This window comes from Aythya marila (genome assembly GCF_965140915.1).
Source record: "Aythya marila genome assembly, chromosome: 4".
Classification (NCBI taxonomy): domain Eukaryota; kingdom Metazoa; phylum Chordata; class Aves; order Anseriformes; family Anatidae; genus Aythya; species Aythya marila.
In genome coordinates, this window is record NC_139045.1 from 17,791,411 (window position 1) to 17,815,350 (window position 23,940).

The following is a 23,940-nucleotide window of genomic DNA, read 5'->3' on the forward strand; positions in this document are numbered from 1 at the left end:
AATTCATCATTAAAATGCCATTGTTTTTTTCCAAGACAGATTGATAAATGACTTCGGTAAGGTACAATTTACTAACATCAAATGAAATCGTTGTGGTTTTTACAGCAACTTCCTAGATAAACAGCACACGTGCCCGCTTACCATAGCTACATAGTTATACTTCCGTATAACTTGGCGGATCTTCTTCATCTCTTCGTCCAAGTTACAAGCCCAAACTTCGCAGATTCTTTGGCTATGGTCTACGGTAGCTGCTGGCATAGTGGGGGGCTTTAGTGACCATACATCAAAAGGTACACTTGACTGAGGATCAGTGTCATAAAGACGACCTTATTTCCCTTTTTTTACACCTAAGAGACAAACAAAGCATTAGGTTTTTATCCTTCAGGTAGGGGAAGGAGAAAAGCTTAGGGATACGGACAGTGGTTGGCGTTTAATGGCTCAGAGCAGCAGCACGGCCCGGCCCCCAGCCCCCCGCAGCTTTCGAAAGCACGAGGCGAGGCCCAGCAGCAGCCCCCCCCCGGCACACAGGGGCACAGCGGACGCCCCCCGGCCTCAACCCAACGCCCGGAGGAGGCACCCGGGGGGCTCAGCGTGGCGTTCGCCCCCCCCCCACACGCGCCCAGCCGCGGGGCCGCCGTCAGGCCCGAGCAGGCCGCGGACCGGGCCCGTTCCCCCCCGCCCCTCTCCAGGCCGCGCTGAGGGCCCCGACGCCCCCCCCTCTCCATGGGGGGCAGCGCAGAGAGGCCGGCGGCCGGCGCGGGGCCTCCCTCCCGCTGCGGGGGCGGCCTCAGCGAGGCCTCCGCGGCCTCACGGTGCGTGGGGGGGGGGGGCCCCGCGCTCACCCTCACCCTCGGGGCCGTCTCCGGGAGGGGCCGGGCCGGGCCGGGCCGGGCGCTGCGAGGCCCCGCGGCGGCCCCGGCGGCCACGGAGCCGCGAGTGGGCGCGCAGCAGGCAGGGAGCGCCGCCCCCCGCCGCACAAAGCCATGACGTCACCGCCGCGCCTCCCCTCCTCCTCCTCCTCCTCCTTCTTCTTTCCCGCGCTGGGTGATGACGCGCGGGGCGTGACGTCACGGGGAGGGGGGGCGGTGGCGGCGGCCGCCATGAACTGGCTGTTCCCCCTCGCCAAGGGCGGCGGCGGCAGCGCTGCCTCCGGGGGCCCCGCGGCGCTGCCCGCCCGCACCGGGCTCCAGCAGCAGAAGCAGCGGCAGATCGAGGCCCTGCGAGCCGCGCACGCCGCGTGAGTGGGGCCGGAGGGGGAGGAAGGGGTGGTGGGGGAGCGGCACCGGGGGGCTGCGGGTGCCCGGAGCCGGGCTGGGGGCAGCCGGTGCTAAGGGGGTCCCTGCCCAGGGCAGGGGGTGTGGGACTAAATGGCCTTTAAGGTCCCTCCCAAGCCGTGCTGTGGCAGCCCTGCCGGCCCTGTAAGCTGCTTTGTGGGCGTCCAGCGTTAATTGCTGGTTATTTGTCAGCAGCCTGTTTTGTTCGCCGGCTCCCCGCATGCACCACGCAGGTTTTGCTCCCCCAGTCAGCAGCCGCACGTCGTGCAGCGAGGCCCTGCTCTCTCCTGGGGAACTTCAGCTGGCTCTGCGCTCATCGGTTTTGCCTGACTTTTTTAATCTTTCATCGCTATTCGTCTTCTTTTAAAACGAGATCCACGCTTCGCCTCTTCCCTGTTATGTTTTGAGCAAGCCCTAGGACTTCATTCCATTGGCATGGAATGATCGATGCCTCCAAAAGCCATCCGTAAGGAGAAAAGACAGCAAGAAGCTCCTTACTCACTGCAGAGAAACTCTTCCACCTGCAGGTTTGATAGTTGCAGCCAGCTCACTGTCCTGATGGTTTGAATCATCGCACAGGAAGCACAGCTATGACAATATTGCTTGTTATTGTTGCTTGCTTAAACTTGGAGCCGTTCAGAGCCATTTTCACAAATATTTTTGAAAAACAGATCGTTTCTCTAAGAAGCTCCTTCTGAAGCCATGCAGCAGCTCACCTAACTAAACATTTATATTGGGCCAGCCTTACTTAGCCCTTTATTCTCACCCTTTTCACTGTACCAGGGTGATGAGCTCACCCAGAGGTAAATCCTCCAAAAAGGTGATCAGTTTTTTGTCAAGGTCAGCTTGCTGGGCTGGTTTGTTACCTGTTGATCAGGCCCCTGCTGAAGTGTGTTTTTGTCTCACATGTATGTTTTGTCATTCATCTTAGTGTAACCCAACTGAAATGCTGGAAATACAATTCTTAGCATGGTATAGTTTCCCTGAGTTAGCTAACTTTTTTTGTTTGTTTATTTTAGGTAGTAAAAGCCCTGGTACATGTGATCTTAATTTCATTAAAGTAATGAAATATTTAATTTAATTGAAAATCCCTTGTGCTAGGAGCTCGAAATCAAGTTGTTTTGGTGGTGGTTGTTTTTGCATTAAAAAAATACTTTTTTTGTATTTGCTTTTGTCTTAGCCAAAGTTAAGAATGTGCCGTTTTTGCACTGTACCCATTCCCACCTGGGGGAGGGACAACCAGCTTTGTTGTTCCAAGGGTTTGCTCAAAGGAGGTTACAAGAGTTTGGGCAGCTCAGGGAGATCCTGGGTTTCTTGTGTTCTCTCTCCTGCTTCTCTTCTCCCTCCCCAGTTCCTATGGGTTGCCCAGGTAAGGAGAACGTGATTATACACCCTGCTCAACATGATTTTGTAGCTGGTTTTTAAGAGCTTGACAGATCCTTGTAGTGCAGGAACACGCATGAGAAATTCCAGGGAGAATTCTGCGGTTAAGAACGAATTGATGATGGTTACTGTGCGGGGGTCTTGTAGCAGAGCCCTGGACTCTGATGGAGGGCTGTTTCGGAAGGTGGGTGCAAAGAAAAGAGGCTTTCTGGAAACACCCAGGTGCCAGGATTACCAGTTCCAGCTGTTTTCTCCCCCTCACAAGGGAGCTGTAGAGGGGTGAGGGAGAAGAATGTAGTAACCAGGTGCAAGCAGGAAAAATACGTGGAAGAGGAATCAGTCTGCTTTTCAAGTATGTTTTGATTGGGACATTACCAGATGAAGCTGATTTTCTGCCCTTTCTTTCCTGATCTCAGCCTCAGTGTGTTTACATTGTCTGGAAATCGTTCTTCTGAGCTTCTACACCTCCTCCTCCTCCACATTCTTTGGGATGCCATCTTTCAAAACATTCCTGCTATGCATGCAAATCAGAGCGTGCCCTGAATGTTGAAATCAACTTCCTCTTAATGCAGCTGCTTTTAGAGATTTGTCTCAGTAACTGGTCTGTTATGAGAAGTATGTTTGAATCGAGCCTCGTAAGATTTCCAAAGGAGTGTGTTGCTTCGTTTGATGGTTTCAGGGGGCCTGGTCTGTCTCTTGGTTGTCCCTGGATTAGGGCCTTCCAGTTCTTGGCAAGTAGCTCTTCTGCAGATAAAACTCCTTTAAAATATCTGCATAAGTGCATAGAACTTAGGAGTTGCAGACAGAAATACTATTAAAGAGTAAATTCATCTAGTAAGAAAGTGAGCCCGGTGTTGCTGTGTACGCTTTAAAAACTGATCAGTAAGCAGTGTAGTGGAGCAATATCTGGTTGTGAACCAGTTATAAAACCATTGTTAAAGTAAATGTTTCATGGGAAAAGATTTAACTGTTAAGAAAGCACTGATATGATTCATATATTAAGCCAGTACAAAGAGGAATATAAGTTGGTAGCGCTGACTTGGAAGATAAGTAGGTAGCACAATGTCTCTGCCTGTACTTGCATTGCTTGTGATAACGTTGAGGTTTAAAGGTTGCAGCTGCTATTTTTTTGCTTTAATATTCTTATTCATTATTGCATTCTGAAGTGTATTAACTTATTCCAGTGTTTTTAATTTTAGTGTTACAAGGCTTTTCAAAACTAAGCTAAATAAAAAGGTCTGAGGTCCTGCCTTTTTTTAGGCTGTAGGTACTAAGGCTGTGATATTGACCATGGACTGGATGCTAACAATTTCTTCTTTGACAGCATTGCAGAAATTCAGAAAGATGTGGAATACCGATTGCCCTTCACTGTAAACAACTTGACAATTAACATTAACATGTAAGTAGAGAAAGATACCTCTATGCACATTTTGAAAATTGAAGCTGTTCTCACAAAATACAGTATCGAACATAAGTGGGTTGCATCTTATAACTGATTTCAGGAACCATAACCCTGATTTGCACTAGTAGTTTTAGTAATCCAAGTAAAACTAGCTCTGTACAAGAGGCAGAAGCTAAGCTCAAAGCATAATTATATTTGGCTGTGCTCAATTCCCAAGCTATCTACGTGTTTTTAGTTGAAAGTGGGTAATAGAAAAATGAAAATTTCAGATGTCTTTGAGTCCCCAGCAGGTGAAAACAAACAGTAGCTGATTAATCTGCTGTTAACTCGTGGTATTAACTCTTATCCCAGTGAAACTTCTGGACTGTAACTTGAAAGTGCTTTGCTGTAACATTTCCTATGAATTTCCTTTACTGTGGTAAATGCAGATGGTATTCTGTTCACGTCTTTTTATTACTTAGCCTCAAAGTATTGTCAATTTGCATGATATTCTTACAGGCTATGCTGCATTGTCCTTAGAGTAATATAGTTTGTATTAGAAAATATTCTCAACACACAGCTTTTCCTTTGTCTGTGGATGTAATTGCATCGTTGTTCTCCTACAGTCAGTAAATGTTTTCTTTAGTTCCATGAGAATCTAGTATTCCAGCATCTCTGAAGTGATATTACTGACTTACAGTTTTGTTACTGAATAATCCGTGCCCGCTTCATGATGTATTTCTCTATAACTGTTCTCATAGAAGAGCAAATTTATGTAACTAATAGTTTCTGTAATTATTTATTTATTTTTGCCTAAGAAGCCTTCTTGAAGCAAACTTGATCGCGGGGTGTAGCTGTAGTAATGGTTACTTTTGTATTTGCAGCTTGCTTCCACCTCAGTTTCCTCAGGAAAAACCCGTCATCAGTGTTTTCCCACCTGTGAGACATCATTTAATGGACAAGCAGGGAGTTTATGTGACTGGGCCATTAATAAATAACGTATGTATAATTTGTAGCTTCACATATATCTACTGGTAATAGCGATTTTACTATGTCGTGCTAGATTATTGACAGTACTTCTGGGGAAAAAAAAAAGTCTAGGGCTGACTCTAATCCTTCTTAAGTGTCCTCAGTCTGAAAACATAAATTCAGTACTGTTCAGTATACTCTCTTCATTCTATTACTACTATTACTGAGTACAGTTTTACATATAGCTAAAACCGAGTTGTTATAGCTTAGAAAGTTCCTATCTCTTTTTTTTTTTTTTATTAATGCCAATGGCACAGTTCTTGTTTCTCTACAGTGAATTCCAAATAAAAGAGAAAGATGGTTTTGGACTGTTTTGTAACCTTGTGCTTTCTACCCTAATCCTGTTAGAAAAATGCCAAGGTTTTGCTCTAATATGCAGGATTTTCATATGCTGTTCTTTTTTTTTTTTTTTTTTTTTCTCCCCTCTGCCAACAGGGATGGGGGCTAGGGAGCAGGTTGTTGTTTTTTTGTTTTTTTGTTTTTAGAGTGACTTTTTATGAACGATACAATTAATGATGCTTTTGGTCTCAAATTTAAATCTTAATTTATAGATTTGATTTTTTTCAAATGTAACTGGGTACTTAAGTTTTTGTTGTTCATTAGAAATGTTGAATTTATTCGTTTCTCCATTGATAATGGAATATGCAGAAAAAAACACTTTAGTTTCTGTTCAATTCTGTGTCTTTGTCACTTAAAGAATTTGGAGCTCTTGCATAAATTGTTTACGTTGGGCAATATATCTCTGAAATCACCTAGCACACTGCCACGTGTAATAAATGGCTGTGTTCAGTGTATGTTGGAACTGCAGAATTCCAGGCATGATTTTTCTTTTGCATGTAGCTTAAAATTGGTTTCTGTTTGTTTTTAATACCAGTTTACAATGCACTCAGATCTTGGAAAAATTGTTCAAAGTATACTGGATGAGTTTTGGAAGAGTCCTCCAGTTCTGGCTCCTAGCCCATCATCATTTCCTTAGTAAGTATGTGTAACATGGTGATCGGTGTACATGTAACCACGTATATTAACTTTTCCTTTTTAAATTAAAAAAAAAATAAAAAAAAATAATAAATCCAACCAAGTATTAGGAGGACAGGAGCAGGAATAATATAGTGGATTTGTTGGGTGACATATATGCCTTGCATCTACACAATTGCATGTTTGATGGCACTATGTTTTTTAAAAGCACTAGATTTCATTGGATACATATATGACACAACTTCAAACTCTTATATGTTCCTGAAAATGGCCAAGTATTGTAATTATTATTACAATAAATGAAATTTTGAATTTGCTGTAGATCATGATCTGAGCAGTTGTTTCTTTGTATTCTGTTTGTAATTTCCCAGGCTTGGAGGTAGTTTTCTGTTGCACATAAATAACTATAGTTTTACGTAATCGTACTAAATATGCAAAAGCGGCCTGAGACACTGCAGTCTTGTCTATACAGCAGTGCTTCTTTTGGCTGACAGTGATCCTCAGTTTAGATGCTGCTGCAATTGTGAATTTAAGAAACAATTCATGTTATTTAAAAGTAATTCTGGATATGTTGCTGAAGCAGTTAAATACTATATCATAAACAAGAACTAATGAATCATACAGATGCATTTTGCAGGACTTTAAGATATAAAGAACTTAAATTTACATTCTCTCAAGTTTTTGAGAAGTACTTTTCTATAGTTATGCATGCACATGTGTGTATTTGGCTGCTCTTCAAGGATATAGCTTAATAAAGTTGTGTATCTGTCTTGTACTATAATACATAAAGAAGGCTTTCTAATGTTAGAAATAAATGAGAACAGAAAATGCAAAGTTTATGGTCTTTTAAAAATTCAGTGTTGTCTGTATATGGTCTAGCAATTATAAATGAAATGATAAGGAAAATGCTGTAAGAGGTTGCTTGCTGATGGTCACGTTTTCTGTTGTTTTTAGCCTTTACAGCAAACCAGCTGCAATGCCTCCATATGCTGCTCCTCAGGGGTTTCCATTTCTTCCTCCATACCCACCTCAAGAAACAAACAGAACAATGGCAGCTGTGCCTGTTTCTGAATCGGTTTCTTCGAGCTACGCAACAGATAAGCCTGCTGCTCCCTCTTACGGCTTGATTACTGACCTGCCATTACCTGTTCCAACAGCAGAAGCGGTGCTTCAGGTCTGTGTATTGAGGTTTGCTGCTTAAGTTAATCTGGGTGCAAGTTCCCTAGAAGGCACACATGGCAATGCTACAAAAATCAAAGGACTGTGCAGAACTGCTTTGCAGGTGCTAGGAGAATGAAGTGAGGTGCTTTTCTATACAGGATTTCTTACCCGAAAGCTATCTGGTGAGAACAATGTGCAGTGTCAGGCATTTATTTCTCATTGTCCTGCTTCAGATAGCTTCTCTTCATGGATCTTGTGTGTCTGTATTTGCACACTGCTCTAAACCATGGGAGGAGTATTTTTTGAGTGTCTTCAAAAAGCTTCATATGTAAATGTTTAGTCTTTCTCTCATCATGTGGATAAAACCTTGTCTTTGGAAACAAGCTTTTCTTGGCGGATACTTTTCTGGTTTTGTAAATTAAAATTTCTACCTGCTATGAAGACATTTTCTTTTCTAGCAACTTTTTTTGTGAGTGGTGGGCTGGAAAGACGTGCAAAAGATCAGAATGTCAATTTCTTTTCTTTGTTCTCTGAGTTCTACACCTGTGTTCCTACCTCTGTGTTTCCTGGGTCATTTGTCTATTGAGAAATGGAGGCCTTAGCAAGACAAAAGAGCCAGATTTGGAGGAAGATAATTTTATGATATGCCACCTCAAACATCCCTGAGTATTTTTGTTGTCATGGTTGAGCTGAGACTTTCTGTGTTGGGAGACAGTGCTTACAGCTGCTTATTGGTTTTCCTACTTGTTAGTGATAAATATTTATCTCCAGTTTTGGATTAATCAGTTTACCTACTAAGAAGTTGTTCTTTTTTTTTTTTTTTTTTTTTTTTTTAAATCTACTAAACATTTCTAAACTTCCATTTAGGTTGGCCAAAATGGATTTACTTACAAGATGCCTGATATTCCTGATACATTTCCAGAACTTTCAGAACTAAGGTAAATTTTCAGAAGGCAATAAACTCCCTAGTCCACAGTTACTGCTGTGTGTGATTTTGGTCATAATTCTGTATTTTTTACTGAAAGGCTTTTGTAGAAATGATTAATAGAATAACTACCAGTTATCAGAACTGTACAGTGAGAAAGTAAGCTAGCTTTGTATTTATATTCGCTTCTTGTTTAGGTTTTTTCTCAGTAGGAACAATACTTCAGGATTCAACACGAGGAAAAAGAGTCTTTGCTTACACTTTTTTTCTAGCTACTAGTATTCTGCTGTCTTCTGGGGCCTCAACAGGAGCTTAACTGTCACTAATACAGTAGAAGGAAACTTCAAGAGCTTACTCCTGAAAAGAAGAAAAAGGACAGGGAACTGGATTTGAGATTGGTTCACAAGTTACATTCTTTTAAAATGTTGGACTGTAGCAGAAGGTAAACAGTGGGCTACTTTGTGAGCAGCTCAGCACATGTTGCAGGATTGGGTTAGATAAATCCAGGTGGTAAATTGCCAGCTGTCCCAGGGTGAGTCATCTCCTTATCTGAATACTTCATATACATATTATGCAAATGTTTTCATCAAAATGTATCTTGTCATGATCCAGAAAGTGTACCATTGTTCCCATCAACTTGCTTAGATCTAGTGAGACAGCCTTCTTGATCAGTTATCTGGGGTTGAAGAGATTACTAATTAATTATTAATTCTGAAAGAGTTTTAGGCCATAAGTTTATTCTCTTTCTGGTCTCGCGTCTTTTTGCTGTTATCGTAGTTTATTGATTAAAAAAGCTGTCCTTTCAAAATGGAAAAAGCCTCTCTCGAGAAAGACTTGTGTGTTTTTTGTTTGTTTGTTTCCCTGGATGCTTTCCTAAGGGTCTGTGTTGAATTTGGTTAAGTCAGCTATAAGTTGTAGTAGCATCCCTAACATGTGGCAGAAAGTTTGTGCGTTGGAATGTGTGTGGGAAGGTGTTTGTTTAAAGAAATAAAATGCTGATACCCAGTCTCTTCCAGGAAGACTAGACTAAAAGTCTATGACTTTTCAGAAGGTAGTTGGGGTGTTAGAATTTGTTGGCAACATGAGTGTATTTAAGTCATGGATGATAATGTGGCTGCGCTGAGTAGCTGTATTGAGTACAGGTGGCAAGGCTTTGGTAGATGGGGGCTGCACAGATAGTCCGTGTGAGAATGAGCAAAGGTGTGTCTCTGTGCCTGGTACAGTTACAGGCCCACTGCAGGACAGCTGACCTGATCAGCAAAGCTTGGGACACCTCTTTGAAAACTTATCTAAGAAAACAAAAAGCATCGGGGGAAAGCAAGTGTCATTCCCATGAACACCAAGGTCAGAAAATAAGGGAGAGGAGGTGTTCCCAGGCACCAGAGCAGATATTCCTCTGCAGCCCATGGACGTTTTGGAAGAAATCACAGTGGAGCAGGTAATTCCCTGGAGTCCCTGCAGAGGATTACATCAGAACAGATATCCACACTGCAACCCATGAAGGATCCCATGCTGGTGGATGGAGCTGATGGATATTGCCTGGACACTGCAGCTGTGGAGAGCCCACGCTAGAGCAGGCTCTTGTGTCAGGAACTGCAGCCCACACAGAGTACGCACACTGGAGCAGAGGAAAAGTTTGAGGAGGAAGGAGCTGCTGAGACAGTGTTGTAGACTGACTGCAACCCCCATTTCTCCCGTGCTGCTTGGGGAAAGGGGAGGTGGAAGAGTTGGGAATGATGTAGTGAAGTTGAGTCTGGGGAAAAAAGGGGTAAGATGGAGAGAAAGGTGTTCCAGTTTGTCTTTGTTTCTCACAACCCAACTCAGCATTAAAGTAAAATATTTTTTTCTATGTTGAGTGTGTTTTGACAATAACTTGTAGGTGATCTCCCTGCCTCTATCTCAATCCATGTGCTTTTCCTTTTTATTTTCTCCCTACATTCTGTTGAAGAGGGAAGTGAAGGGAGCACTTGGGTTTTTGTCTGGCAACAAGACCAGGTCAACCCTCCACAGTAGCATTAAAAACCACTTTGAATCAAGGCTTGAAATGAGAGATACTTTTGGCTCTTTAAATGTGCTGCTGTAGATACACAATCCAGGAGAAAGGGTAAAAAGCTGTGGCCAAGCGTCCTGCATCTGTAAAGTTAGTTCCATGTGAATGTCTCAAACTTTTGTTTTATTGTTAATTTTAAAAGTGCTTTCTTTTTGTTTGAATGCAGTATATCACAGCTGACCAATATGAATGAGCAAGAGGAAGTGTTACTGGAACAGTTTGTGAATCTGCCACAACTGAAGCAAGTCATTACTGATAAAGATGAGCTAGTGAAAAGCATTGAAGAGCTGGCAAGTAAGAAGTCAAGATAACTGGCATCTATGGCTGTGTTCTGAGAACTGGATCCTTTAAAATAATAATAATTAATAATAGTGACTTTATTTTACAGAAAAAAACTTGTTGCTGGAGCCTAGTCTAGAAGCAAAAAGACAGACGGTGCTGGATAAAGTAAGTGAATAGTATAGTCTTTTTCAGAACTAGTTGAAATGTTTTGTTTTTTTCAGGGAGAAACCATTCTTTTTCTTCCTTTCAGTATGAGCAACTCACACAGATGAAAGCAGCCTTTGAAAAAAAGATGCAAAGACAACACGAACTTAGTGAGGTATAATCTCTATATCATATCCTTTAAGAATACTTTCCTAAAGTGAAGTTTTATTTGTATCTCTACTCATAAAGAATATTCTGGTTGAATTCCAATTTTACATGAAATAGTAAGATTCACATTCAGGATGAAATAGCAACCATATTGAGAGCAAAACAGTGCAATGGCACTGCTATTTTTCTTACAGTATAGTAGAAGCAAAGTTGGAAGAAGGCATATGATGAACTTGTAGTGCTGTTTTTAAGTACAATACTGGGGCAAGGAGTTCTAAAAATAAAGTCATTTTTAAAGAAGGCTTGTTCAATTAATAGTACCCATTTAATGTCATGAACTTGTAAACCTGTACCTGGGAACAATGACTAAAACCATTGCTGTGGAACTTTAAATGCCGTGTTTCACTTGGTATGCTTACTTTGGGCAACATTACATACAAACATTACATACATGTCAAACTTACTTCTCACACTGAATCCCTTCTAGATTAATAAGCTATGCTGTTCCTTGGAGGTGAAGCTTCATTTGGTTGTTTAGGCTTTTATGTAATCATAGGATCATTCTAGATATCATAGACACTGTAGACAGCACACTCACTTCTCACACTGAATCCCTGCTAGATTAATGAGGCTTTTATGTAATAGTAATGCTCTGTTCACATATCCCATATTTATATAGTCATTTTTCTTGTTCTTGGAAATGTGGATTTTGATGGATGATTTAATATTAAGTTTTTGTTTTCTTAGAGTTGCAGTCCGAGTGCTCTGCAAGCCAGACTTAAAGTAGCCGCTCATGAAGCTGAAGAGGAATCTGACACTATTGCAGAAGACTTCTTGGAAGGCAAAACAGAAATAGATGACTTTCTTAGTAGTTTCATGGAAAAGAGAACGGTATGTAAAATACAAGTAATTGTAAACAGAGAGATATGCAGCACATAGTGATTAAATTTAAAAGGCAGAGTTTGAGCAGTCCTGTGATTTAGAACAGTGCTTTAGCAAGCTCCAACAAAACAAAAATGTTGCTATGTGTCTTCAGTCCATTTAAAATGCAGTCTGCATTCTGAATGCACATATATTTGAGGCAGGAATGAAAAGATCTCTTCCATTCGACCCTTACCATGCTGTTGCAGGTATTTTTGTACCACTTTCTTCTGTATCCTCTATAGATCCAGGAAACATAGCCACATAGGCTATTTTAAATTTGGTAGGTTAATATAGCATGTTGTGTTATATTAAACATCCCTAACACTCAGTTTATTAAACTTCTTATACTAATTAATCTGTTGATGGTTATCAGCAAATAAGCAGCAGGTTCAAAACTAACTGTTCTTGCACATGCTGTGGCAAGCACAACTTACTGTGTAGTGTACCTTTCTTTAAAGTTGCCTGCTAAAGGCATTTCGTTAAAAGAGGAAACCTTTCACATTGTGGATGGAGTGATGTTATCAATACACAAAATTGTTCAGCCTGAAGTTTGGAGGGAACGTTCATGGGTCTTTCCCTTCTTAAAGAGCCTGAGAAATAGCTAAATCATTGAAGAGAAAATACAGTATGTGTTGTACAAATTCCTTTCAGAATTCACTCTTCCTATGTCTTATTTTCTAGCTCTGCCACTGTAGACGAGCCAAAGAAGAAAAACTTCAACAGGCAATAGCAATGCACAGCCAATTTCACGCTCCGCTATAGGTAAACTGCTGTTTTAATATTTGTGGTGAACTTCTTTTAATCTACCACATTGTTACACACACTTCTGAATTGCTAACAGCAAATGGATTTGTTGGAATGTTTGGTGTTCTAATAATGCTTTGTTTGGGAATCAAGTATGTGCTCCACCTATTGTTCATTAACTCCTCCAGAAATGGTTTTAAATGCAAAATCTAATTATGGAAATTTGTCTTTACAGGCTTCCTGCAAACTACACCTGCCAACAGAAGAGTGAAAAAAACAATAAAGCACACTTTTTAATAACTATTATTTGCGAATAAGCATTTCATCTTATGTGGTTGTATTTATAGAAGAGATTGTATACGGAGTTGGGACTGTTTTTGTACAAATTAGAATGTCTCTTTATATTCTCATTGTACTCAAGAATCCTTCTATTGCAATCTTTGCACTAATTTCTTGTATTTATTGTTGATAGTTCTTATTATATTTAAGTTCCTGCTGCTATACCCCATTCTTCAAAGATTAAATATCTGAACATGTAATTTTGACTAGCTTTTTACATTTTTATAAAAACATAATTCATATCTTTTGTATTTTGAAATTTAAACAGGTTTGGCTGTGGAAGTGTTTGAGATAAATGGTGATAGGGCTTTGGAAACTGAAGAAGTTCATATTTGAGATTGTCAGTAAATTCACAAGCTGTCTTTTCTTGAAGCCAAAATGTTTAAGAATAATTTTTTTACTTTTAGGTAATAACACAAAACTAATTATAGCCTGTACTGTGTTTTGGATAAGTAGATTCAGATTAAGCAGAGGATGTGTTGGAACAAAATACGTTGGAATCAAAATGGAATAAATGAGCTCTGTGTAGATTTATGTTGCTCAATAGCACCAATGCACTTGACGTCAGGAGTGGCTTGGTACCTGGCACTGTAATTAAACGCAACTTTCATCTAAAAATTTCATTTTGATATTTGTTTTTACTTACGGGAAAATAAAAATCAGGTTATCTTCTAGCTTGTGTGTTAGGCACGAATATGCTCATCCTGTGAGGAACTCAAAAAGCACTTTACAAAAAACTAATGCTGAAGTTCTTTGTGAAGTAACAGTTACTCTCTATGTTAAAGGAACAATGAAACTGATTTGGCTAGGGATGTACTGTGTTTTATGTTAAGGTCAGTGATAAAATTTGGAACTGAGCCTGCCCTTAATTCTGCCCTTTAACCACTCAATCTTGACTCAGGTGGGGATCTTTTGTAGGATGGGGCATGTTGGGTGAGAGTGGATAGGACCAAATGCAGTATTGTAGTAGGAGAAAAATACAACCCCTAAGTACATACATGTATATTATCTCTTGGTCTTGAAAAAAGACAAATTATTTTTCTTAATCTCTCAGTGAATTAGGTTTTCGTGGGGATAGTCAAAGTTCCAGAAGAACAGAAGTAACTACAGTTCTGGAAGAGGAATAAGGTAAAGAACTGATTAAGTAATCTGTCAGAAAACAGTTTGGAGATAACCTTCTTAGCCCAGAAGTTACTCTCTTACCTGGGTAGGGCCAGAAAACATCACAGAATCGAGTCTGAAACTAAAGCAGGTCAGTCCAGGAGAGAACTTCTTTATATCACTCATCTTCAGCTAGTGCTAAACACTGGCAGAATGGAATAAGGTATTTCTTTATTCACTTTTCTCCAATTTTAAACTTGAAGTTATGGTTAAAAAAAAAAAAAAAAGTAAGCGCAAGAAGTCTGTACCGCAGCCTAGTGAATCTTCAAATGGAGCTTTAATCTCAGCCCTCTTGTACTTCATAGTTTTGTTGCCTGTTTGCTGCTGCCGTTCAGGGCAAGTATAGTATTTGCTGATGTTTGAGTTTTTGTATTTTGAAAAGCCAGGCCAAATACTGAGATTGGATGTCCCCAGGTAAATACAACTATCGTCCAAATCAAAAAAGATACTTAGGTGCCTGAAAAAATAAGTAGTTTATAAATGCCACCAATTAAGCAATAATGTACAGAATATTTAAAAAAAAAAAAAAAAAAACACACCGAAAACATTTCCACTGAGTGTGCATAATACTGCATTTTTATTGATAGAGCACTTCTGCTAGCTTGCTAACTAAAGCCCTACTTTAAAATGAGATTGAAATATTTTCTAAGAGGTTTTGGAAACAGGTTTCTGATTAGTGTGATTTCTGCATCTGTAGAGAACTTAGACTTAAGTCATCAGTGTTACCTTCTTGGCAAACCCCATCTACTTCTGTGTTGAGTATACAAGTTCCTTTGAATCCTTCTGAGTATCTAGCTAAGGAAACTTAAAGACTGGTCATGCAATTCTGTAGTGGTCTGTCATTTTTTTATTTTTCCCCTATTCCTTGTAAGAAGAGAAAGGGATAGATGAGGAAACATCTGGTGCTCTTCCTCAGTTGGACTATTTTCCTTACACATTTTATGTTGCTATGAAATGACAGGCTTCTGTCTTCATTTGCCACCTCCTGTTCAATGTTCTGTGGTATACTATGGTGTTCTGCTGTGACTGAACTCTCCAGTCAGGTCACTTTCAGATCATTTGCTTCCAAAACTCGAACAAGTTCACAGCATTTCAGCTTTTCCTCTTTGCTTAGTCCTGTTTTCCAAGAGATCAAACTTACAAACGTAGGTCTTCGTAGCGTCCTGATGATATGTCAGTCTTCCATGCAAGTTCTTAGTACAGTGTTTCTTTTTCAGGGGTATCAGTGTTGAAAGACCTCTCTCATCTCCCTTCTTATTTTCTCTCTCATACCCATTCCTATTTCTAAGGAGATTTTCCTCTTATTTTTTTTAGTGGTTACAAACCCATCCAAAGGAGCACACAACTCCCTGAATCCAGTAACAGTGTACTTGGCTAACTACAGGTGTCCTGTAAAATATGCAGGAATGGCTTCCTTATGACCCTTAAAAGATAAAGCAACCTGCTGTTGTTTTTCCTACTGTTGTTGCTTTGTTATTTTAAGTCCAACGATATTTGTGCCAATGCAAGCTTTTCTATATATGTAACCTTCATACTGTCACCAGAAGACATGGTAGAACAGTGATAAATACTCTGACAGAATTAGCTGGCTTCTAGCTTGCTAGTTGTTAACTGTTAAGCATATTCTTTATTATATTTTACAGAAATGTGTAGTTGTAAATCCAGCTTTAAACAATTCCCTATGAAGTGTAAGAGGATGGAAGCTGCTGTGAGATGCATATCCTAAAAGTCTTTTGAAATGTGTCAAGTGAACTTTTAAGCAGCCTGAAGTAGTAGGCTGCTTATTGCTTACTGGTTTCTGAAGGGCCTTGCATTGTGTAAAGCTCATACTGAGGTGTTACACCAAATGGAAAAGTGAAATGAGTAAGAAATACAAAAGTAAGGAGGCAATTTGTCATTGGTATTGCGGTAGTTTGGGGAGGGTTCAAGGGCACATTCTGTATTGTAACTGCTAATTGAGTCTGATTTTGCATACTTACGTACCTCATCTCATTGCAAAACGGTGGTTTTTAAGCTGAATTTAGGCCTCCTGTTCTTCCCTGAGTCAAGAGACTACTTAAATCCAGAAGTGAATTCTCCATATAGCAATTGTAACTGTTGGTATTGCAGACCAGAGAAACTTTAAAACGTCTGAAATCAAGTAGGTTTCATTTTAACTGCTGTTAATGGTACGTTCTGCTGGGGGTTATCAAAGAAAGTTTTCTTAAATTTCACAGTATATTTGACATGCTAACTTTTCTGAAAGACAGATTGTCAGATACATACAGCTATGCTAACCACCAGTACAAACAAAAGACTAGAAAGTTAGATCTAAGTAATATCTAATCTACAGTATTTGCTGTATTTATCCTCTACGTACTCCTGCCACTTTGGACTTTGACCAGATACAGAAGTTAGAAATCTTTTAGTCTTGTTTCTGTCTAAGTTCTTACTATTCCCTCTGAAGACTAGGAATAATCTCTCTTAGAGACATTCAGGTAAAGCTGAATTAAAACACTGGCAAGAGAGTTAAAGTCAGTTATTACAGCCTTATTGTGTACATTATTCTGAATAATAAATACTGTAGTGTGTTAAACATACGAATAAAGGCTTTGGGATTTTTAACAAAACTGGTAATTGTCTTAAATTATGGATAGAGTTGTTGAGTGGATACAGAATTGTGTTGGAAACTGGTGTACAGTAAGCTACACAAAGACAAACTTTCATTCTTTGTACGTAGTGATTTGAGTTTTTCCAGCTTTACCCTTTCAACAGCAGTCATTACTAGAGCCATCTTCACTGAAATGGGTTTTGGAAACCCACACTGCAGCTCTGGCTACTGCTTTTGTAAATGCTGTAGTTTGGTCAGACAGCTACAGAAATGAACTTTACTGTCGTTCTTTGTAGCTTATTGATATGTACATCACCAATAATAAGGGAATACTTTAACAAAGTAAGAAAATGACCACATTAATCATCGGAAACAATAAATTATTCTGAATAAGCTTGACAACCAGTAGACTTTTAAAAACAGGTCCTTGACTGAATTCAGTTATTGATTCTAGTGAACCAGTAAAGTTTCATTAGCTTATTTTACAGAACAATCTATATTAGAAGACCACTAAATTTTAAGATGTAAAATAGTTTGATTTTCTGTCTCCTTGTGTTTTACTGGCAATTTAAATCATGTAAATAAGGTTGAATGCTTATTTTAATATTCCTTCCCATCTCCCCATTCTCTGGCAATGTTTCTGGTGTCTGAATTCCCCCTTTCCTGTGCTCCTGGGCCTAGAACTTTGGCAGGTATTTCATTAGTCTTAATACTGTATAAATTGACCTACTTTCAACTTACTTTCTGTTCCACATGTTCCTCCTTTCACAAAGAAATTGTCAGAAACTTACCTGTCACTGTTTTTCAGTCACTGTAGTGTTTACCTATCTCCGCACTATAGCATGGAACAGTGACCAGCCAATGCGAAAGCTGTGCTTGAGCTTCAGCTGGAAAATCATCCCATTGCCTTGGCTAAGATAGTGATAAACTTGAGAATTCTGTGTGCAGATCAGGGCAATGTCCTTAATTATGCATCAAGTTAGCTTGTGATAAAATCCTTACCTTCATTGCACACATTACCTCTTTGTTATTGCTGGATTTTAATTGTTACCGATTTCTGTCATCAAACACTTTTTTATGCTATGCGAACTTGTGTTCTGACTTGCCCCCTATCTTCAAAGTATGTAGTTCCCCTCCCAGTCATTTTACAGAGAACTTTACTCCCTGCCTCCATCTTTCTGTTATTTTTTCTTCCTTGCTTGCAATGATACTGTTAAATCTCAGCTGTCCCCTCCAACTTACTTCATCTTATTTCTTGACTTTTCAGAATCCAATTTACTACCTTTGTCTATGTTGTGTATAGAGCTACTACTAAAAGCAGTTGATGAATACATTTTGTCTGTTCTTCAGCTGGAGATCATGTGTAGAAAAAACTTCCACTGTTTGATCTCATTACCCTAAGTGTCCTCTAGATACACATTTTCATACTAAAGAACAGCCTGAACTGTTCTGCGGCTAAAGTTACACTGCAGAAACCTCTAATACTCTTCTAATCCCTTCTTCCCAGCAGTTTGTTATGCTCATGTGTGTCCTATTTCAAATTACAGTGGACTCATGCCAGAGTTGCAAGGATTTGCAGCGGAGGGAAGATCCCTACAAGGCTCCAAGAAATTAAGGTAGTTCATAGTGTGGTTTGCTCATCCTTTTTGTTTTGCATAGAAGAAATACAGGGATGTAACAGACTCTTGTATAACGAACTCAAGTCAACTGACAGCAGCTGTTTTCAGCGGTAGATTTCTCCACAGTTTAAAGTAATGAACCCAAGTATGAAACTAGGAAAGATAAAATAATCCCTTGACCTCAGTGACAAAATGCGTCTTGATTAACTGAAGAAGTGCATTACAAGAACTGGGAAAGCAAACCTTTGTTTCATTCAGCATTATGAAATAACATAACAGTATGTGACCTTAAGTATTTATTTGGAATTGTTTCTCAGCAGGCTAATAATGGCACAAATACATACATTACAACGATGAAAACAATAGTAAGTAATGCAGAATTTGAAGGACGCAGACACATCAGAGAGGGCTGCTAAGCAAAGACTTCATTTAAAATGTTATTATGTTAGCTAAGAACTTGCATTAGCTCCATGAAGACAGTGCTTTGAGTATGCCTAGTATGCCTATATTCCTGTTCTGCATTTGTTTCTAAACCTGTTTAATAAGGTGCAATACCACAATACAGTTTTACATTTTAAAGATGTACAATGGTATTGCCCGGTCTCAAACTCATTTTTAGGAAGATAGCTGTATATTTTGTTTCATTGCTGACTTTACAGTATATTTCTTTACTTTGAGAAAACCCATTCAAAATCTCCTCTAATACCATAAATTTTACAGGGTATGTTCAAAATACGAAACATTTTTAAAAGTACAATTAAAATCAGGATTTTCATTCATTAAAAAGCCATAAAGATTAAAAACCAGAAGGCTGGATCCTCAGCAGAAGGTAAGTTATCATAGCCCTATTTTTACTTGAGTGACAGGGATTTATCAAACTGAGAATCTGGCCTTTCCAGTATAACAATAAGATCTATCTTGTTAAGAATTAAGTTTTTTCTTCAAAGACAACAGCTCTCTTAAGAGGATATTAATCAGGATAGTTATCATTCTGAAGTTTACCTACTCAATAACAAATTCTTAGAACAAAATGAAGAGCCATTCTGCAAAAGCAGACTGAGAATAAAATCTAAAGCTTCTAAATTGAGGTATATTTATATAATTTAATTCTGCCTGTAAATCTGTACTTGAAGGAGTAGTAGGAAGTGCCGTCAAAGTAATCTTACATCACTACCATGCTTTGTTTTACTAGAACTCAATGCTACATCATTATCTCCAAGGAGTTAAAAGCAGACATGAATTATATATTTAACTAATTTGCTTTAATTGGGGCATGGGGGAAGAGGAGGAGGCTTCATCTGGAAGCCTTTTAGTGAGTTTCAAAACATCGCAAATTTTAAACATTTTTCAGTGGTTCATTTCCATATCTATAATTACGAAAGCTATTGCTTCTACTGATAAAAAATGAAAATTATTAAAACGTACTTAAGACTGAATTTTCTATTGTGTTGTTCTATTCCATATTTAATACTAGAAAATGATTCTTTGAATCAGTCTTAAATTAGCATTGCTATGCTCAGGTTGGCAAATGCTACAAGGGAAATTTTGTGTGCAGATAAAAAAAAAAAAAGCAACTTTTAGTTTAGTCTGAACAATAAAATTTGGAAGAAATATAATAATTCCTTTATGGGCATAACCATCTGCTAATTCTGGATTTGGAGCAACACTTGTAGATGACTTTTATAAGTGATTTTGGACTATGCACATACCTCACTCCCACTGAAATAAGACTGACAAGTAGGAGTCAACATAGGCTGAAGAGTCTGGATTTTTATTATGTGTAAAACTTTACCTCTATATCTTACGTAGGCATTTTTGAACAAGAGTAAACTATAAATAACGTTTGAGAATGAAAGACAGAGGCTGTAGTATGTAGCCTAACATCTTCCATTTTAAAGGGATGTTTTACCGCAAAGATTGTGTTGAGTATTGTTATAGTCCTTGAAGTTTCATTCACAGAAGCTACTGAACTTTCAACACTGGTTGAGAGTTGAGTACAAATGGGATGCATTCACGTGTTTCTTACTAAGGAATCCTTCTGTAGTATCAAAGCTGCATTTGTTCCCTAAGCAAGCATATTCATTTGTTAGGTTTACAGTGCCTTAAAGAATTCTAGTAGAAGAATATGCAAAATAAATAATTGTTGGAATTCAAAAAGTAATACCTCTCATGGAAAAAACAAAGGATGCTCACAATACATCTGAAGGCAACAAAAGCTATAAAAATAAGTTCTGACTGCTTCACCAGTAGCCTAGCACTAAGTGGATCTTCAACTTTGTCCATATATGTAAGAGTACTTTGGAATTTCATGTCTTTGGAGAATAACTTATTTTGTACAATAAATATGGAAATGTACAAAGTAAGGAATAATTATGTGCAGCATTGATAAAGTGAAAACAAACACCACATTGGCTTAAATTAAATATTCATAACAGCAGAGATTACCTTTCATTAGCATTATGTCTAAAAACTAATCATGGCTTGTTCTGCTTAATCTTTACTTACACAATTGCACAGTTCCCTTTCTTTGGATTACTTCTTTAGGCCACAGACCATTCCCATTCTTCATCTGGTGAAAATGCATCATTCCAGACCATGAAGGACTTGGCTTCCTCTAGCTCCTTTCCTGCTGAGAAGCTGTTTCAGACTGCCAGACATACAGCTTCATCTGAATCCTTACCACTGTCCTCGCTAGGCAAGCAGCCACCCCCACTGGGGGACCTGCAGCTTAAGTCCTCCACACCCGACTCCTGATCACTGTTGGCTGAGAGGTCAGGATCAGAGCTTTTCAGGTTGTCCTGTGTCAAAATCAAGGCTGAATCTTCATCCCCTTGTGAAGGGCTCCGGGACGGGAATGATTTCAGATCGCTGCCGTACTCCTGGGGAGTATTGGCTAAGCTGTTGGTGGAAGCAGAAAGCCCTAATTGTTTGCTTCGGTCTTGCTGCTTACTCTGGATTTTATTACCATTTAATTGCATTTTCTGAAGATTGGCCAGTCTCTGAAATCAAGAAAACAGTATATATTACATACACCCATTTAGCACCCAGTGGTCCCTTTAAGTATCTTTGCCTTTTGAAAAATAAATAATTTAGAGCACAACCCAAGGGGCACCCTTTAAACTTTTTTTCTGTTTATGGAGTATCAGACATGCACAAGTCTGTCACAAACTGATGCTGAACTGAATTACAGAAGGATATAAGTTTTCTTTCAGGAATAGTATGGATGCACCATCACAGATGAAATTCTCACCTTAGACAGAGATGTCTACCTTTGTGCCTCAGAATGTCAAAAGCAAAGCAATTCCCATGATTTATGTGAGAACAAGGACCATGGCTGGACATCCTTATGCCAGAAGGGGATGTATTGTGTAGGGGGTTCTGTCACATATTGGGTTTCATTTGCCATCAGCTCGAGTCTGGGACATCCCAATCGAGTGTTTATTACCTCTCCTAAGACTTCCAGCTCTTCTTCTAGCTGCTGAGTCTCTTCCTTCACTGCCATCAGATAATCAGTAACTGACTGTCGAGGATGCAGCCCCTTTTCAAAGCGATTATACATACCACTCCAGAACCTGGAATTGAGAGGAAGGTCAGCAATTTTCTCATTTGGCAAGACGGTATCAGAAGACTTAAATATGTGCATTTTTTCAGCCTTTTTTAGATCCATCACACGCTCCATACATTCATTAGCTGTTTGGTAAGATTTATATTCATTTAAGTTGGAAAAGATCTCTAAGATCACCATGTCCAACTGTTAACCTAGCACCACCAAGTCTACCACTAAACCTTGTCCCTAAGCACCATAGCAGTGGTTCATTACGGTTCATTTACATTGTGTCTGTCCTGAAGATGCAAATCTGTGGGCATGCGCAGCTTGAACCACTTCTCATACACAACAGAAAGAAACGGGAATGTCTTGGATCAAATGGCTCTGGGTGGTTCACTGATTAGGGTTTTCAGCAATTCAGGACGTTAACTGTTAGAAGTGATATAGCTTATCAAAAGAACAGGTATCCTCTAAGACTAATTCAGACTTTTGCTACAGTATTTTCTTGTTCTACACTGTCTGTGCTGTAGAGCAAAGGTACCTACCTAACCGTAGCAATGGTTACAGACAATTTTTCATAATCCTAGTTGTTAACCATTGTTTAGCTTCCCACAAAGCCAATTTTGGAATTCCATATGCTTATTTTTGTCTGGGGTAGGGGAGTGATGGGCAGCTAATTAGCAATTTGCTATTTTTTTCCCTGTGAAGAAGGCTGAAAAACAAAGGGTAAGAAAGAGTATACTGTCTTGATCTCTTAAAATTTAAACTGAAATTTTAAACAACATGATTTTTTTTTTCTCTAAAATAATTATGGCATTTCAGTTGCTGCATAAATATATGCTTATACCTCTCAAGTAAACAGAATGCTTAAGAAAACAAGCAAGCTGGGAAAGAAAGAACAATAATTAAATAGCTGGAGGTGTACTCAAGTGCTTTCCAGTACTGGGGACTTACATGTTGTTCTAATGGAGAAACCTCCGCTAGTGATACCAAGTTGCTGTACACTGAATTGCAATTGATTTAAAATAGCAATCCATGGCAAAAAGAAAGGCAAACACCGGCCTACGGAAATTGCATGAAGCATACACTCTGGCTAGTTACCTTTCTGCTCTATGGAATTACCTGACAAACTCGTAGCTAAACAGTTGAGTTGATTTTTCATCTTCAGGAGAAAAAGATTCAAACTGTAAGTAAGTCTGTAGCTTACTCTAGCATTCTTCTTTCCTGTTTTCCACACAACACATGGCCAGAACCTGACTTTGAGTATGTAAGTAGCTCACCAGACAGGTTAAGTAACTGAGAGACTTGCCCTCAGATGCACCTGTCCAGCCAAGCAGCTATTATTCCTACCCCAATACTATACTGTATACTATTTGTCACATTCCCCCTTAAGTTTACAGTCTGATAGCTTGGAAATCTTTACACACCCAAGTAATTCAATTAAAATCAGCTGGATTACTTTTCTAATGGAGTATTGGTATTTCTTTTACAAATCCCACTATGCCAAAGAATATGATTAATGGCTATTTTTAAGCTCTTTTAATGTGGATATGGCCTGGAACAGTAGACGTGAGAAAATTCAGTTTCTGTCATCTAGGATACTTACTAACTTTTTAGCAGGTGCTTTTAGTTGCAATTAGAAAGCAAATTAGTTGATTTTACTTAAGTCACAGTTTTCATGTATTTCTAATCAAGTTCTCCTTAAGGTTGTTAAAATTAATGGCGCAATTAATTACTCAAGTCAGAATGTCAATACCAACAATTCTAAACTCATTAGGTTTAGTTCAATTTTGGAAAAAAAAAAAAAAAAAGGTAGAATTCATCACGTATACTTTAAGGTATAACAACAATAACAGATAAAGTCTGCATTTTGTTTTACTGAACACTCAGTTTAGCAATTAAACTGTATCAAATCATCATTCTAAAATCTTGAATGGAAGAAGTTTAAGGAAATTTAAATTTATAAAACATTGATGAGAACAGAACTGAAAGAGCCATTTCTCAGTGGAAGAAGTGAGTAACCATGAAATTAGGACACACTGCTGTCAATATAGCTCTAATCTTTTCAGATTCTTTTCTAAGCTTCTTTTCAGACTAATACTCTGCTGTGGACTGCTGCAGAGGTGTTGGCTGACTGTGAGCATGCAAGGAATGAACTCATTGCATCTGAACCTGAATTCACTCTCTGTAAGTTCTCTTATGGAGCGATAAATACATAAATACAGAGGCATTATGTTCTTTTAC

The 23,940-nt window shown here is 39.1% G+C and overlaps 3 protein-coding genes across 7 annotated transcripts in view; 1 reads left to right on the plus strand and 2 right to left on the minus strand.

Moving 5' to 3' along the window:
• The window catches only part of CNOT7 (CCR4-NOT transcription complex subunit 7), an 18,175-nt gene extending 17,206 nt beyond the window's left edge, over positions 1-969 (minus strand). Inside the window, exons 1-2 of one of the 2 annotated variants that reach the window (XM_082759133.1) lie at positions 843-969; positions 142-347 (exon numbers count right to left, since the gene is read on the minus strand). In XM_082759133.1, coding sequence (XP_082615259.1) covers positions 142-258 — 117 coding nt within the window. In that variant the 5' untranslated portion in view covers positions 259-347; positions 843-969. The remainder of the gene's footprint in view (positions 1-141; positions 348-842) is intronic. The other variant, XM_082759134.1, reaches the window with a different exon arrangement.
• Positions 959-16,508, plus strand: VPS37A (VPS37A subunit of ESCRT-I). 2 transcript variants are annotated; one of them, XM_082759131.1, is made up of 12 exons: positions 959-1,237; positions 3,982-4,056; positions 4,923-5,037; positions 5,942-6,042; positions 6,997-7,216; positions 8,071-8,141; positions 10,345-10,472; positions 10,567-10,625; positions 10,711-10,779; positions 11,520-11,663; positions 12,378-12,458; positions 12,676-16,508. In XM_082759131.1, the coding sequence occupies exons 1-11, from the start codon at positions 984-986 to the stop codon at positions 12,456-12,458; spliced, it is 1,317 nt and encodes a 438-aa protein (XP_082615257.1). In that variant the 5' UTR covers positions 959-983; the 3' UTR covers positions 12,676-16,508. The 2 variants fall into 2 exon arrangements, with proteins under 2 accessions (XP_082615257.1, XP_082615258.1); XM_082759132.1 differs by lacking the exon at positions 959-1,237 and adding an exon at positions 2,571-2,643.
• A 1,683-nt stretch (positions 16,509-18,191) lies between these two features.
• The window catches only part of MTMR7 (myotubularin related protein 7), a 48,931-nt gene continuing 43,182 nt past the window's right edge, over positions 18,192-23,940 (minus strand). For all 3 annotated transcript variants that reach the window (XM_082760291.1, XM_082760290.1, XM_082760292.1), the window contains 2 exons: positions 21,595-21,721; positions 18,192-21,148 (listed from right to left, as the gene is read on the minus strand). In XM_082760291.1, the coding sequence (XP_082616417.1) occupies positions 20,792-21,148; positions 21,595-21,721 (484 nt within the window). In that variant the 3' untranslated portion in view covers positions 18,192-20,791. The remainder of the gene's footprint in view (positions 21,149-21,594; positions 21,722-23,940) is intronic.

What these genes read in the sequence shown, in the direction of transcription:
- VPS37A (XM_082759131.1), top strand. Translation starts at nt 984, where the DNA reads ATGACGTCACCGCCGCGCCTCCCCTCCTCCTCCTCCTCCTCCTTCTTC. An exon ending in AGCCCATCATCATTTCCTTA is followed by an intron (nt 6,043 to 6,996) that starts GTAAGTATGTGT and finishes TGTTGTTTTTAG; the next exon opens with CCTTTACAGCAAACCAGCTG. An exon ending in CAGCAGAAGCGGTGCTTCAG is followed by an intron (nt 7,217 to 8,070) that starts GTCTGTGTATTG and finishes ACTTCCATTTAG; the next exon opens with GTTGGCCAAAATGGATTTAC.